The 17,393-nt window shown below is 29.4% G+C and overlaps 2 protein-coding genes across 2 annotated transcripts in view; both read right to left on the bottom strand.

The window, feature by feature from the left end:
* The window catches only part of LOC127702085 (transmembrane protein 115-like), a 158,124-nt gene that overhangs the window by 103,150 nt on the left and 37,581 nt on the right, over window positions 1-17,393 (bottom strand). The window lies entirely within an intron of this gene.
* On the bottom strand, window positions 3,278-17,351 carry LOC127701301 (serine/threonine-protein kinase Nek1-like). Its single transcript, XM_052205217.1, has 8 exons — window positions 17,191-17,351; window positions 7,608-7,874; window positions 7,092-7,192; window positions 6,191-6,287; window positions 5,758-5,865; window positions 5,206-5,340; window positions 3,568-4,320; window positions 3,278-3,326 (listed from the first exon to the last, which is right to left on the bottom strand). Exons 1-8 carry the CDS (start codon window positions 17,284-17,286, stop codon window positions 3,300-3,302), a joined length of 1,584 nt encoding a protein of 527 aa, XP_052061177.1. The 5' UTR covers window positions 17,287-17,351; the 3' UTR covers window positions 3,278-3,299.

Here is a 17,393-nt window from a genome sequence, read left to right as displayed (position 1 = left end):
CTATAAAAGATCAGTTTTACCTGTAATTCCTCTCAATACATTGTTATGATTCTATAAAAGATCAGTATTACCTGTAATTCCTCTCAATACATTGTAATATTTCTATGTAAGATCAGTTTTACCTGTAATTCCTCTCAGTGATTCAGTTGTTACTTTTCTTTCAAATGGCTCATGGCTTCTAAAACACAAATTACATATAAAACTTATTAAAATAGTGGTTTTTAAAATCAAATAGATGGAAAAAAATGAAATTGTTTCAAAGTTTTACACATTAATATTATTAAATTTCTCGTACATGTTATATAAATAACTAATGTGAAGTAGTCACCAAACAAAAAAAGTTTTCTAAAACATTTGTATAGGCTTTAATCAAAGGACAAGCCCACACATATGATAAGTGCTTAATCACCCAAAGTCTAGATAAGTTGTATAGTATTTTTGATCTGTAATAAGCCCATTTGATCATATTAAACCAAAGTTTGAGAAGCTTATGCATAAAAGTATTGATACATAGCATAAAATAAACAGGTTAACAAAGATGAATGACATGTCAATCTCCCAACAATCTTTAAATGTTTTCTAACACCGTGTAAAGGAGTAAGTTGGAAAAGGCCCTAAAATGGCCACTTATTCTAGCTTAAATTTGAAATTAGGTTTTATTGACCAATGTCACAATGAATCATAGCTAATACAATGACTAGATAGTCTTTTTATTGAAAATTTACGTTCTTACGTAAATTTTCATTGATAATTTTGACAGGAAACATAGAGCACATGTGTCGACAAAATAGATCTTTTAACATAATGTTTGTCATGACATATTACATATCTGACTTGAATATTTAGTTTGTCGACGCCTGAGCTCTATGTTTCCTAAACCTTAATTTGGTTGAAATCCAGACGATTTTGTCCTAATTCACAGAAATCTCTATTTTTTACCTATTTTGGATGTTTTGAACGTTTGAAAAAAAGTTTTTTTCTGTAAAATTATTGTAGTATATCTCAACTCTGGAATTGAAAAAAGTAATATATAATCCACCAGTTCAGGTTATTAGTGCATGAGTAAATAAGTATTAGTGTTTGATATCAAATATTTAATAAGTTTATAAACACCTATTACCATCTTGAACTCAACTGATCAGTTGCTCAGCAAGAATTTGTATGGAAAAAGAAAAAAAATTATATATATCATTGAATTCTAGTAGTATTTTTTGGTACCAGTGTAAAAATAAAAATCTCTTTTTGTCATAATTTGCTAATGCTTATCAAAGATAAAATGTATTTTACTTCTCAAAATATTAAAGTTAAATGACAGAAATTTATTTATCACAGTAAAAGAATTTGTGACTTGATAACAGGGATAAATTCAAATAAAACATCAGTAACTTGCATCCAATAAACCTAAACCAATAAAACTTGAGATTGATGTATACGTACAATAAAATTTAAAATTGTCTACCTATCAGTTTTGAAGAACACATTTTCAAAGCATACTCTAGCAACTGGAGTGTGAAAATGAATGTGACAAATAATGCTGACTTATCACACTTACATAGTGCGAACCAACCTGGTTACAGGAGGGAAAACAGAGAGTAATTTTTTTAGTGACAATGACAGGCTGACAAGGTTTTGTCATTAGCTAAATGTATACAATTTTGAGCTTAGTTAAAGAGAGGATGAGATATAAAGGTATTTGTAATTGTTGAAATCTCTGTTATCAAAGTAACACATGTTTCTGGCTTCTGAAGAGCTAAATTGTAAGTGATACAAAAATGAAGTGTACTCTAAGGTATATACTAAAAGCTGATATATGTTATTTATTGCATATTGTGTTATCATATATCCCAAAACACATTGTCTCAACAAGGCAAAGGCAGGATCTTGATATATAAAATTACTAAAAAATTAAATGGTATTACTACAAAAAATGATTAAATCAAACATTGTCAAAACAGCAAACAATCAGCATGCTAAATCAGTTTACAACATTTGACATTTGTATGTACATCAATGAAAATTTAAAAGGGCTTTAAATAAGCCTTAAAGAAATTCTGTCTATGTGATTGCTACAGCTATTCTATAAACACTGCATGTTTGTTTTGGGTATAATACTGGAATAATTAGAAGACACCTTTTTAGAATGTCAACCATGCATTAAAGTTTTAAACTGACTTTCCATCATGTTCTTACAAATATATCTCTATTACAAAATAACCTATAAAATTCTACAAAAGTGTCTTCCAAACAAGGATTCAGATATCTTTAGAATAGCTATTGGACAATCATATAGAAGATAAAGCTAGTACCTATCATCATTAAGATAACTAAAATCCTGATCACTGTCTTTGCCTTTAGGGCTGTATGATACATACTCTCTTCTTGGGTAAAGTCTGACAGCCTGGGCAGAGGCATAGGAGGTGTCTGGTGACTAAAATTACAATGTACAATTCTATTAAATTGAATATAACATATCAATTATCAAGACATTTTAAGCAATTAATTTGATTTTCAAAAATTCATGAGTGATATTTGTGTATATATTTATTAATACTTAATATTTGAGTGATGTTTCTTTATATATTCATACTTAATATTTACTGTTTTTATCCAAATAATCGAGTTTGTCAATTAAATTGGAAATTAAATGGATTCCTCTTCCAACAAATATGTTTTGACAAACAAACTTAGACAGCACCTAATTTGAATGACTAAAGAAAGTATGTCTTCCTATTTTGAATTAACAATCACCTTTACATAACAAAATTTTGTCAAATGTACTGGTACTCACCAGACTGGTACCTGGATCACTGTATTTTCTGTTCCTTGCTAAAATTTACAGAAAATGACAGAATGGTTGACATGTCAGATTTATACAGTATAAAGTTAATAGGAGTTTATATATGGCTGTCATCAAGGTTCAAAGTGCTTAAAGCAGTAGATTTTCTGTTTGAATTAGAAATAAAAGCAATCATTATAGATGCAGGGCTTAAACAAATTTATCTAAATTTCTATAAATTGTGTGCTGGTATTGACTTGAACTTCAACCTTTAAGTTATTTACTTCTCTGTTTGTGCTTGTATTTGATTGTTTTTTGTTCTGATTGTGCATTGCAGATTTTCTGTACAGTATTTACAGCATTAAATTTAATTACAATAAATGGTATAATGAAATTGAAATTACCAAAGCAAATATCTAAAGTAATCTTTGATGTGAACAAAATCGAAGTTTATTTAAAACAGTTTAGCAGTATTTCAGAAAAATTTTAACTGATTAAGTGTCTTATTATTACCTTCCTTCTTTTAATATCCTGCTTTCTTCTTTTTCAACTATAAGGAGACAAATGTACATTTTTTACAATATATGTGGGTATGCTAAATAATTTCTAACTTATCATTATGATCATGGCAACAGCAATAAATTGAATTTGAGGGAAAAAAAAAGATAACTCTTTTTAGCTGAAGTTCTGAAGACATTTTCATAGCAGCATTTATCTCACTACGAATATTTTCACATAATTTGTACTTCTATTTTGTAAAATTTTATAATCAGTTAGGGTAAAATACTAACATGCTTCTCCTCCTCCTTCTGTATGTCCTGCAGAATTCCATCAGATTTCTCATCATCCAATGACATAGTCTTCTTCAGTCCCTGAACAATTTGTTTTGCTGCATCTTTGGGATTTTTCTTCAATAAATTTTTTAGATCTTCCCCACTTAAACCCCTATGTTCTTCAGTCGGACTTTCCTTTCTATTAAGAAGAGTAGCTGCAACTAAGTCCTCTTTCAGATTTTTGCCGGTATTAGAATGTTTAAGTTTCTCTGGACTAGAATTTATACCATTAACATTGCTGTTGGGTTGTATGTTCACAGGATGTAATATTGTCCCCTCATCATCTGAATCACTTAAATGCTTTATAGTCCCATGGTAAACAAACGTTCCTTGATCCTCTTCATCGGAATCACTTTCACTCTTGAGTGTTCCTCTATAAACAAATGTTCCTGAGTCTTCTTCATCACAATCCTCGTTCTTTTCCACCAGAGTATCACTTGCATTTTTCTGATTTTTTGGCTTTTTTTTTAAATGACGGTATTTATTTAACTCTAGTGAGTTTACCAATTCATGAACTTTTTTTTCATTCAATTTCCTGATATCATCCTCCATTTCATGAATACGATTTGTGATATTTTTCCATGAAGTCAATGAGGAGCCACTACCACTGCTGCTGCCGTCGGAACTACCTAGTGATCTGATTTTCTTTTTCTTTGATCTAACGGCAAGTTCTTGGTCATAATCTTCATCAAAATTGTCAAATGCATTTGTCTAAAATAATAAATTACTTTTTTATTCAAAGTGTCTCTCAATTTATATATTTTTACATGCATTTTCAAATTAATAGTCAATCTTTCACTTAACCTATCCAACTTTTACCAACAAAGATATAACCAAACAAAAGAATAATAGTAATATTTGTACTAAGACACTGGATTAAATTGTCCCAAGTCAGAAATATTGTAAGTGATTACCAATGTCTCTTCAAGTATATTTGGAAATTTAAATTGGTTGTCTTTGTTGAAGTCATTCATTCACAGACTAGCCTCATGGCTATTAACAGACTGTAAAAAGACAGGGATGGGGCTTGTTAATTAGTAATGTCTAGATGTTTTTTTGGGGGTATACTTATGTTCTCCTTTTGTTAATAATCAACATAATACTTAAGTTATATTTTTATATAAAATAGTTAAAACTAATTATACTTGTTTAAGATAAAAAGATAACAGCTGTGAATTTTCATCACAGATAAAAAGTATACTTTTCTCAATTTAATACACACAAGAACCTTTCCATCAATAAAAGGTTAAAGCAAAGGTTTTCAAAGTTTATGATTCAGCAAGCATACAAAAAATTAATTGATGTTTGTTATGAATGACTTAAGACTTATTTCATATTTAAATGCCAATCTGTACAACAGGCCTCAATGGTTGAGTGGTTTAAGTAGATTATCTACAAAGATAGCTAGCCTCTCAACACTGAAGTTGTGAGGTCAAATCCCGCTCAAAGAAGGTGTGTCTGACTCCAATCTTAATTGACTAGGATTGGCAGTTTTCCTGCTGAAGGTCGGTGGTAAAACCGAGAGTGCTGAAAATGGCATTAAATACAAACAATCAATCCAATCTGTACTAACACATAATAAGTAAATTGTCATACCTTTAGTAAATTCTTTTGAACATACTGGTGATTCATGATGTAGAAAGCTGTTGGTCTTAAAAAGTCATCCTTTTGCAACATGGCGTATGCAAGATCTTCTAGAGTTGAGCTATACCCTTGAGGCAGCTTAGGAGGCTGAAGCAAATGACAAATGCAAGTAAATATTCTGTGTGAAAATTTTTGCAGCTGGATTTCCTTATAAAACAACCAATTATTATAAGGATTTATTGGACAATGACTGTCAATATACAAGTAGGCTTTGCAAGGTAGTCAGGCAAATTTAAATTTGATTAAGTCTGAATATATATATAAATAAATAAATAAAAAATTGAAAATATTAATGGAAATTCTGCCTCATTTACTTTAAAAAATATGCTGAGCATAACAAAATTTCAATTATAACACTTAATGATCAACTTCTACTTAATTCAGACTACCTTTTATAAAGTATCATGAAAATAAATTCATCTCACTCAAAATTTTGAAACATTTGAATTTACTGAAATAAAAAGTATGTTTTATGATATTTTTCTAGTACAAGTTTATACAAACCTTCCCTGATATCACATTGTGGATTATTTTAAATATAGCTTTTCCTTCAAATGCTTTCTTTAGTGCCATCATTTCAAAAACACAGCATCCTAAGCTCCAAATGTCAGACTGAAAAAAATTAAGTTGTCATATTTAGAGGGACAAATACATGTATACCTGATGTTAAGCTGAACTACATTTCCCTAATAACCCTGATCATCCATATTGTTATTTAATATATCACTTTATATCACAATAGCTTTTTTGATTCATAAAATGAAGATTTTATTCTATATTTTACCATAAAAGGTTGCTAAGACATAATCAACCAATTTTTTTAACCAAATTTGGTGGATGTAGAGCTTTCTGATAAATCACAATTTTATGTCAGTTAAAATGTAACATAGACATTTAGATTACAAAATTCTTTGTACAAGTACCATTTTATACTTACACGATTGTTATAAGCTTTTTGTTCGAACAATTCAGGACACATATAGGCAGGTGTTCCCACAAAACTGTTAGCTTTACTCTGACCAAGGTCCAGCACTCTAAAAAATATATTTCATCTTTATGTATCAATCAAATCTTACAAAAATGCATGCATTGATTTTTTAACATCATTTTCAAATGGACATTAAAAGCGAGCATAATTCAAGAAAAAAAATTACCCATCAGCAAAAGTTTGAATTACATTGTACAATGAATATCATTTGCATTAAACAGTCTAACATTGAAAAAAAAAAAAAAAACTTTTTGGAACTTCAAGACAAAAATTGGCAGAGGATCCCTATTCACGGCCTGTCTTTGAACCCAAAATAGAAGCATTCTCTTTTAAAATTTTGAGCTTTTAATAAGTTGAATTTATAATATTATCTGTAATCATTTGATCAGAATAGCTTTTTTTGGGAAACTCATTCTCCAAAAAGTTAGATTGTGGTATTCTAAATCTAGCATAACATGTGAGAAGTTCAAAAGCAGGTCAACCCTACTTATACTTATAATGGATCTAAACCTCACATTAAAGATCATTTACACAAAATAAGCTCAATAACTTATTTAATGACTTGCACAGCAGAAAAATGTTATTTTTTTGTAAATGTCCTACTTAATCGGTCAAAATTTAGTAAAAAAAAAGTAGGTCAACTTGAACATCATGCTTATCTTGAATTTAATGCAGGTACCATATTTTCACATCACTGAAGAAATTCAGTTATCATCAAAACACTGAACAACATATATTGCTACTTTATGTATTTTCATTCTTTATCATAATAATAGATGTTATCTCTTGCACGTCACAAAGGATCAATTTATTGATTTCTAAAAACCTACTATCTATGTATATAACTTACTTTGCTATACCTAGATCACCAATTCTAACATTCCAGTCAGTCATGATAAAAATGTTCTTTGTTTTTAAATCTCTGTGTAATATCTTTCTTTCATGTAAATACTAAAAATAAACATCATATATATGAAATAAAAATTTGTATTGTGTAATTCTTCTATCATTTGTCTGTAAACTGAAACTAAACAATTACCTGCACACCAACCCTTTTACCTTCAGGAAGAGATAAATAAATATCTTGTTGGTTGTATTTCTTGTATAACAATATATATAAATATTAATTTAGGCATAAGAGTATATTCAGCAATCTATTTGTTGTTGAGGAAAATTTCCATTAAAACTTTTGTTGTTCAGGAAAACGTTAAATCACTGTAAAGAATGTGATGCACTTAGGACCTTATTTTGGTTGGAACATTGTTTTACAAAATCTCTTGATATTTGCATAAAAATGATTGATTTATAATGAAGGTATGTATCTGAACTGTAAGGTTATTAATGTTTTTTGTAAATTTAAACTTACATGTAAACCACTTGCTATCTGATATATCCATATTGCTATCTTATTTTCTGGTAACCTTTCCTCTTGTCGTGACTTGTATTCCAAGTAAGTCTCTAGATCACCACGTTCACAGTATTCTGTCACAATAAACAAGCTATCATCCTCTTCAAATGACTCCACATACTGTAAGATATTGTCATGGCGAAGGTTTGATAACAAATCTGCTTCTCTTTTAGCCTGTTCCCTTTCTGATTCTTGATCACAAAAGTCTATCCTTTTGAGAGCAAACTACAATCAAACAATATATATAACAATGTGAGGCAAAACATCAATGAGACAGCAACCCAAAAACACAATTAGTTGTCAACATACAGCATTCAACCATAGGCAATTATCATTATCACAGGGTTCTCACTAAGGATTTTTGTAGGCGAGTCCAGGAACTCATTGTTTTTGGGCATAGCAATACATTAACTAAATATTTTTAAGTCTTCATGACAAAATAGAGCAAGGATTGGAAATGAAATCACATTCAGGTTAATTTTTAAGTTCTTGCTATGAAATAATGATAACTGAACTATGAGCTGGTGCAACCTTGATTCATTTTCAGACTCACTTAAACAGATATGTACACTTATATGTATGTAACAACGTATTTGATTTCAACGAAAGAAATCTCTGTATTACTGAAAAATTATTACACCAGGGTTTTCGATATCACAAACTAGTCAAAACATTTACTAAATTTTATCATTGGTACAAGGACATCATTCGTAAATATAAATCAACATGCAGACATCTTATACTTTCGGGTATTTCACATCCAATATTTTATGGTAATATTCTTTACAAAGCACGAAAATGTCGGCATTCACCTTAAAAGCTAACCAAACCTTTAAACAGACTTATTCGGAAAGGATATAGTTACGATACCGTTGTCAAGTCATTAAGGATTGCATATTTTGGTATTAATATTGATTCACTCATAGGGTCTTTGCATCAGAAATAAACATATTTATTCTAAAACCAGTTATTGGCATGATACGGGTTATGTTCTTCTCATATATTTTATGATGGTATGATACTAAACCCCTTACAGGAGGGATTGTACTTAATTTTCATATGATGAAGACATAATCTTTCAATCAGTTTGATTGAGGTCTGGAGCTGGCATGTCAGTAACTGCTAGTAGTCCTTTGTTCATTTATGTATCATTGTCATTTTGCTTAGTTTCTTTTGTTACCTATTCTGACATCAGACTTCTTTTAAACTGAGTTTTACTGTGCGTATTGCTATGTGTTTCTTTATTCTACATTGGCTAGAGGTATAGGGGAGGGTTGAGATCTCAGAAAACATGCTTAACCCCGCCGCATTTTGGCGCCTGTCCCAAGTCAGGAGCCTCTGGCCTTTGTTAGTCTTGTATGTTTTTTTAATTTTAGTTCATATATATGTAATTGTTTTGGAGTTTAGTGTGACGTCCATTTTCACTGAACTAGTACACAATTTTATTTAGGGGCCAGCTGAGGACCACCTCCGTGCTGGATTTTCTCGCTGCGTTGAAGACCCATTGGTGGCCTTCGACTGTTGTCTGCTCTTTGGTCGGGTTGTTGTCTCTTTGATATATTCCCCATTTCCATTCTCAATTTTAGAAAATGATGAGCCGAGAAAGATTTTTTAAAATCCTGTACTCATGGATTCCTCTTAGTGAGAACCATGTTATCAACCTATAAATTGCAACAGACTCTAGCCAATTCAAGCTGCAAATAAATTAAACTGCCATAAAAGCAATTCTTTAAAATAAAAAAAAAAACTAAGATAAAAACAAAGACAACCATTTAAAAAGTTCCTGACTTGGGACAAGCATACTGACATGAAGTGGAATTTTTTTTTAATACTCTACTCTCCCTCCTTTTTTCTCCTGTATCAGTTTCAAAGTAGAATTATAAGTATGATTAAGTAATCCTAAAAGCATTATCAAAACTGAATATGTTAAAAAATCTTCCATCCTCTCTCTCCTCAAATTAAAAAGCCTTACAAGAAACAGTAATGTCAATATTAACGTCTGACCCGAGCAATTAAATCAGGAACCATAATGTCAGGAACTGTTAAATTGACAATATGTTTAATTGATCTTATGGGTTCGGTTGAGCAGGGTGAATTTTTAGGCTTAATACAAGCTTCACTCGTTATTTTCTAAATGGACTATAGGGTCTCACTCTGGGGTAAAAGTCAATTAAAATTAAAATTGAAATCTGGTTACTGTACTTGTTTTCCTTCACATAGTAAATCATATCTGACCCATTTCATTTTCTTTACAGTATTTTTTTCTACTTGGCTGTATATATTTTGTCTTTTCTCTTTTTATGACCCTTGTCAATGGAAGAAGACTGAATTATCCAATAAAGAATTGTACACATCAAAGATATTGGAATAATCCATGAAAACTTGCCCTTTACTTTCCATCAATTCAACTAGCCCCTCTTTCTACCAACTTGCCCCACTCATGTTAATAACCTCATCCCACTAACAATGACTTATGAAAATGAATTTAATCCTGATGAATAAAGGCCTGCCAATTGCAACTGGCCCAACTAATTAAAAGGATTTCAACTAAAATATATGAAATATGCTGTTTAATGCTTAATTTTATGATACATGATGTACCACTTTTGGTTTTCCAGCTTTATTTATGTTACTCCTATATCCACTTGTTGACACAAAATAGGATTAAAAAAATCTGAATCATTATTAGTTTTACTTTCTTGTTCACTTATTAAGGTACAACGATTTCCTGAGAACTCCCAAAAACTCAATATGAATCAGAGAACCGATTGATATTACCTGAAAATGAACAGCACATGCTACTACATTGTAGAGGATACTTCAATATCAGACAGACTTTTGAATTCAAAATGTCCAAAATTACTAAATAAAGTAACAGCCCTTTGTGGATAAATATAAAATAAAGCTTATACTTAATAATAAATCTTACATGGCCAGTAAGGGGTACTACTTGTACAAGTAGTTTTTATTTATTTGAAGAAGTAAATATTAATATACTTATATCAGTAAATTTGTAAGATGCTTATACAAGTGTATTTTATTTACTTGTTTAGGTAAAGTATTTTATTGGCTTAGTTATGTCCCTTAAACATTAAGATTTTTTTACTTATACAAGTAAAAAAGTCATACTAGCTTTTTTTCTTGAATTTCTCAGGACTTCTTTGCTCTAATAGAATTTCTAATTGTCTGTCTTTTGCAGATGTCTTTACATCATGTAAGTGTAATTTCATGGACAACGAAAATCTCATTTGTTTGTTATCTTCAGAACACTGCTCATTTCAATTTTTGAATGCCTTGCGCAATTAGTTTCTTTGTTGAATCAATGAGATGAAACATTGAACTCTAATAAAAAATTATGAACTAACCAGAGAAAAATCATTAAAGGCATGTTTTTACATCTCAAAACTAGAGAATTTTAGGGATTGTAAAAAAAATTACTTATACAAGTAAATTTTTGGAGAAAATTAAGGGGAGATTATTCAAACATTATAAGAGTAATGAACATAACAAAATTTACTTATATAAGTACATTATTATTTATTTCTTCAGGAAAATAAAAATGACTTGTACAAGTAGAACCCCTGACTGATGGCACTAAAACTATCTTTCTCTTTGGTAACAAATTGTTTCAATGCGAAAAGTAATCTATTGCAATAGATTTTCATTATTATTTTATATTCACATAATTGTTTGCATTTTACTACAATGTTTATCTATTCGGTCATTACCATTTATTGTAAATGCGTTTGTGCCAATAAAATATTGTCTATTGTCTATTAAACTCAGTCTGACAGGAATTTGATTTGTGTCCTGTATGCAAGTTCCTTGTATAACAATATGGTGTACCTAATACAGTACTACCTGTGACATTATCTTACTAATGGTGGCCATAAAAAATATGGTCACCATGATGGCCCTAAATGTCCATCATTGTACCTCCTGTTGCTTAATTAATACACAAGGTATTAATCAAAAACTAGTCAAGGATAAAGGGAAATCATGACTGCATTGAAGTGTTAAAATTATATAACTTACAGGTAAAGTGTCTCAGGTAAAATATATGTGTTTGTCAAATTTAATAACTGTGATTATGACAAGAAAATTCTAAAATAAAATGAAATAATAAAACTAGTTGAACATATAGCTTCCTAACTTTTTTTTGTAAAATTTTTCTCATGACTGTTTGTTTTGATATTATACCATGTATACCTTTTAAATAATTCTCTCAATTTAAGTTATTTGTTACATGTATTTTTTAGCAAGTGTATGACAAATGAATATCATCTTCTAATATAATGCAAACTTTCACATCGCCTGCCTTTTTCTATTGAAAAGGTGTTCTCAAATTAATTTTCTAAAATCAAAATTGTTTACTGCTTACTGCATTCAACATTGTTTAACAAATGTTTAAGATTATCTTTAGGACTTACTCTAAATAAAATTTAGGCAATTCATTATTTCTCTATTGAATAGATACATGTATATCAATACAGAAAAATTTGATAATATTTTTACTGTCATATAAACATTTTACAATTTAATCAAGTTTCTGACAAAAAAAAACAAAAAAACAAACATTATAATGCAAAGAAATAACAATTCTATAAGAAATCAAAACACATGGAAAAAAAATATTAGGTTTCTGCCCTCAGTTCCAATGACTTTTTTTATAAAGGAGCCAATATTTTAAACATGTTCCATGTTATAGAGGTTTAGCATTTCTTTTACTTTTTGTTCTTGGTTAAGATTTTATTCATAAGATTCAAGATTTTATTCATAAACTGGTCAGAGACATTATTATGAGAAGGTAAACAATTTTCAAATTGATTATCTCTAAGTTGTTATGTTTATTTTACAAACAATTCTATCCTTTATAGGAATTTTTATCCACCATCTTCTATTTCTAAATTATGACCACTAATTCTTTACTTATTGAAGCATTTGAGTTTACTGTTTTCATCATAAGTTTTTATTTTATTTTCAAAAATGTTTTTATTTTTTTTCTTAAATTTAATTTTTAATCAAGGGCTTTAAAGAATCTAATTCATTCAAATCCCTGCAATTATTAACTTTATCTAAAAGGCCTGAGTTGAGTGAAATATTTTTTGCAAATGTATACCAAGAATAAGTATCATGCATATGCCAGTCCTGCACTTTCCAACAATATAATACACAGAACAAAACATGATTTAATTAATGGACCATAAAAATGTCACAATCTATATGGAAGTGTACCTTATTTTTTTCTGGAGACAAATTTTGCCTGTTAACTGACAAAATTAGCCAAACTGAAGATAACATACTTGATAAGTTTACAATTGTTTCAACAGAGACATATATATGTGTATATATGTCTCTGGTTTCAAAAAGCAAGACAATTTTTTCTTTAAATACAATTTCTTTTCATAAGATTTACTTTATTCAGAGATAAGAACATTTTTCATTATGATTAGCATTTATCAAAATATTATAATAACTAGGTAGCCATTTGGGAAATTTAAGTCTCTTTAGTGGTTCTTCATGCACAACTCCAGTTTTGAGATTTGAAAAATATAAAAGATAAACAAAAATAGTTTATTCCTATACCATATAATGACATTTGTAGTTTTCCTGAATAATAATCATGATATTAGATTATACAACTTTGTTAACAAAATTTATTGTAAATGGATTGATATTCATGATATTGATAATTTTAATTTGTTAAGAAACAGGCTTGTTAAATTACTTGCTTGATGGTTCCTTTAAACATACCATTTTCATGATTATAAGTTATAATTACTAATAATTCATATTATAATGCAAACAAACAATAGAATTCCATGCACATCATGTACAATAACTTTTTTTTTCTGAAAAAAATAATTATTTAAAGGATTCTCTGTTTTGTTTTCAAATGCTAGTCAATAACTTATCTATGAATTTTTGTCATTTTTACTGAAGATTCTTTCCAAGAAGAAATTAAAAGAATAAGAAGCAAAAAAACAATTAAAAAAGAAAAAATAACATAAAAAAAGAAAAACATTTGAAAAAAAAGAAAAAATGTAAATTTAGACAGAAAAATCAACAAATGAAATGAATTAAGTTCAATTTGTTAATAGACTAAAGCAACATTCTATTCTACATTTTCAAGATAAGGTGAAATGTCAATTTGAGAGAAAACCTGAGATACCTGTACAGGTAAATTTTAATGAAACATACAAGCTGGAAACTTCAATGCTGATTGATTTCAACAGGTAACATAATTAGATAAAACATCAACCTATGTTTTATGACCCCAATAAATGGCCAACATCTCAAGATTGAATACCCCAATAAATGGCCACCATTCAATGGTGACCATACAAGAGGGTGGACATAACTAAGAGGAAGTCACAGGTTGTACTGTACTTCACAAGGTAAATAAAAGTATAAAAAATATTGAGGGATTAGATCCTTTAACAATTGAAATTTGAAAAGTAAATACATTATTTGGAAAACTTAAATTTAAAAAATGATTAAGTATTTTTTATACTTTAATGAATAAGATGTAGTTATCTGCCTTTCCAAATAATTACATCCACTATATTGTCACACAAGGAATTGTCTACAATACAAATATCAAATTCCTGAAGTTACAATGTAAATTTTACATTTTTTTAATAAACATTTGTAAGGGTTCCGCGGAACCCAGTGTCTCGCCTACTTTTGCTGTTAGTCGCAGGCTCAACAAAAATGGGAAAATAATTATTAAAAATTTTCCTCTAGATACTATCTTTTGAATGTAAGAAGCTTCTGTTCAAGTTTGGTAAGAATCCAGGATGGTTTATGAATCTAATGTTTTAAAAACTTTAACTGCAGACTGTATGTAATGTTAACTGGAAGAAAAACTAAGTCCATTTATAAGTAATATACGGAAAAACAGGAAATTTTTTTTTTACAAAATTTCCTTCTTGATACTAGATTTTGATCATAAACAAGCTTCTGTCCAAGTTTGGTACAAATCAAGAATAGTTTAAGAAAGTTATTAAAATTTTGAAAACTTTAACCACAGAGTGAATGTAATGTTAACTGGCAGAAAAACTAAGTCCATTTATAAGTAAAATATGAATGAACAGGATTTTTTTTTAACAAATTTACTTTTGAATACTATCTTATGATCATAAACAAGCTTCTGTCCAAGTATGGTACAAATCCAGGATAGTTTAAGAAAGTTATTAATATTTGAAAAACTTTAACCACAGAGTGAATGTAATGTTAACTGGCAGAAAAACTAAGTCCATTTATGAGTAAAATATGGAAAAACAGGATTTTTTTTGTTACAAAATTTACTTCTGGATACTATCTTATGATCATAAACAAGCTTCTGTCCAAGTATGGTACAAATCCAGGATAGTTTAACAGTGTTCCAGCTTGAATCTCAGGGCAGAAGGGTGCTAGTTGTCTGAAAGGGCATTTTAGCGTTATAACCCAGATTTTAAGGGCAATGTTGGACAGTGTATAAATTACCTTGAATATTGCTAGGCTCAGCTGGAGACCATTAGTTGTATTTAAACCATATTCAAAAATAATGTGTTCTTGATGTTGGTTCCAATAAGAATTTTTTTTTATCAAATTTGGTAAGGAAAATAGTCATCAGAAATTTCAATGTTTTATAACTTATACCAAAATAGACAAGCAGTTTTGAAAGATGGAGTTATACATGCAAAATTGAATGTTTAATGTAATTAAATTATCTACATTTAAATTACTTGTTCAAACATATAGTATATATGTTATTGAGAGTAATTTATTATCATTTGAATTGTTACAAAAAAGTATTTTTAAGTGCACACCAAAGTGCTCCTCAGTAAGGAGTTTTATAAATATAACAGGTTAGACAGGAGATGATCATATTATATTGATGCAATAATATATTGCAGAAGGTATAAACAGTTACTTTTTTCTCCATCATTGTTAAAAATAAGATTGTTGTGTGCTCTTATGTCAGGAAGATTATAAAATACAAGAAGTAAAACAGGAAGTGAATCTTGTTATGTTCAAAGTACAAATTTCTTTGATTCTTCTTTAAATTCATACTCATGGTTATGAAACAAAACATTTTTTTTTACCAATTAAGTTTAAACTATGTATGCCTTTAAAACTGTTTAAGATTTTATTTTTTATGTTATGCCTACTGAAATAAATTTTTCAGGTGTACATGCTGTACATAAACATTACAAATGGATAACATGTGGACATTTCATTCTGTATTAAATATCTAGTATTTGTTCAATTATCTTAAATCCACTAATTAGCAGTAAACAATCATTAACAAAGGTGATAAAACTGCCAAAGCATTAGGTATTTAACTTAATCCCATTGTCAGTTAATTAGTGTTACACAATCAGGTAACAATTTTACCGGAAACGCCGGTAGGCATGAAATTTGGAAATTTTATTTTTTTGAAAAGGCAGAGGGGTGCATTCTTTTGCTTTGGAGGGCAGAAGGGCGGGGGTAAGGGCACCAAGGGCGGGCCGCCCTTCTATTTAGGGCAGGCGGGAACACTGGTTTAAGAAAGTTATCAAAATTGGAAAAACTTAACCACAGAGTGAATGTAATGTTAACTGGCAGAAAAACTAAGTCCATTTATGAGTAAAATACGGATAAACAGGATTTTTTTTTTACAAAATTTACTTCTGGATACTATCTTATGATCATAAACAAGCTTCTGTCCAAGTTTGGTAGAAATCCAGGATAGTTTAAGAAAGTTATTAAAATTTGAAAAACCACAGAGTGAATATTTGTGGACGCCGACGACGATTAGCAATCATTTCATATAATTAACAATTGTTGGAATAATATGAGTTAATTACAATAATCTTTTGTTATTTGTGTAACATGTATCTTTTTGATTTTAATTAGGGCTTCTGAGTATCATGATTATTTTTAACTGGTTGTTGATTAATTTCACAATATTCCTCTTTAATCTTTTTGAGTTAATTTAACCCCCTTTAATCTTCAATATCTAATTTTGCTTAAAATTCATTTTTTTTTATTATACACCTTAAAGTATAGTCAACAATACAACTACAATACTGGGCTATCAGTAATGTACCAGTATTGCTGTTTTTTTTTCTAAAAAGTTACAATACTGGTACAAAATTTTTATACCAGTATTGTGCACAATACTAGTATACTGCAGTATTGCGATCACCAACTAGAGGAGATCCCTAAATTCCTTTTTCTTGAAATATCTATTGCTTCTCAGGTTCATTTCCAATTTTTTGGGGTTCTCGATAAAACGTTGTACCCCACTTATCAAACTGCAGTTAAATAAAGGTTTCACAAATTGCATGTTCAGATAATTATGAATGTATGAAAAAATGTTAAAACTCCTAACTACATTGTGTAGCTTAATTTTGTGTGAATCGTGGAAAGAAGAGACATAAACACTGATCTCTAGGGGGTAAAATATTTGACAGAATTTGATTTTGTTTATTTTAGTCAGTTAGTAAGTTGAGTTAGTTGGCAGCTGTTTAGAATGTGTCAACTGTTGCTGTTCAACTCCAATGATTCATACTTTTTTGTTTGTTTCAATATCTGTTATTTGATATACAATTCCGAACGATCCTTCTCCAAGCAACTTTTCTAATTTGATTTTATCTGATCTTTCCATTAGGTATATATGTTATATTGTTTTGCCCATGTGCAACTGTTTTTCTTTACTTGTTGTCCCTTTGAAATATAAACTTCCGGTTTAATGACAGGTGCTCGTTATCAGAC

Source organism: Mytilus californianus, unplaced genomic scaffold (assembly GCF_021869535.1).
Source record: "Mytilus californianus isolate M0D057914Y unplaced genomic scaffold, xbMytCali1.0.p SCAF_1, whole genome shotgun sequence".
Classification (NCBI taxonomy): domain Eukaryota; kingdom Metazoa; phylum Mollusca; class Bivalvia; order Mytilida; family Mytilidae; genus Mytilus; species Mytilus californianus.
Note: the sequence above shows the minus strand (reverse complement) of the source record. Positions and strands in the feature narration are given on the sequence as shown.

Coding starts and splice junctions, on each gene's coding strand:
- LOC127701301 (XM_052205217.1), bottom strand. CDS start 17,286: ATGGAAAGATCAGATAAAATCAAATTAGAAAAGTTGCTTGGAGAAGGA. Junction 7,875..17,190: donor ATATTGAAACAAACAAAAAA/GTATGAATCATT, acceptor GTTTGATTGTAG/TTTGCTCTCAAAAGGATAGA. Junction 5,341..5,757: donor ACAATGTGATATCAGGGAAG/GTTTGTATAAAC, acceptor CATTTGCTTCAG/CCTCCTAAGCTGCCTCAAGG.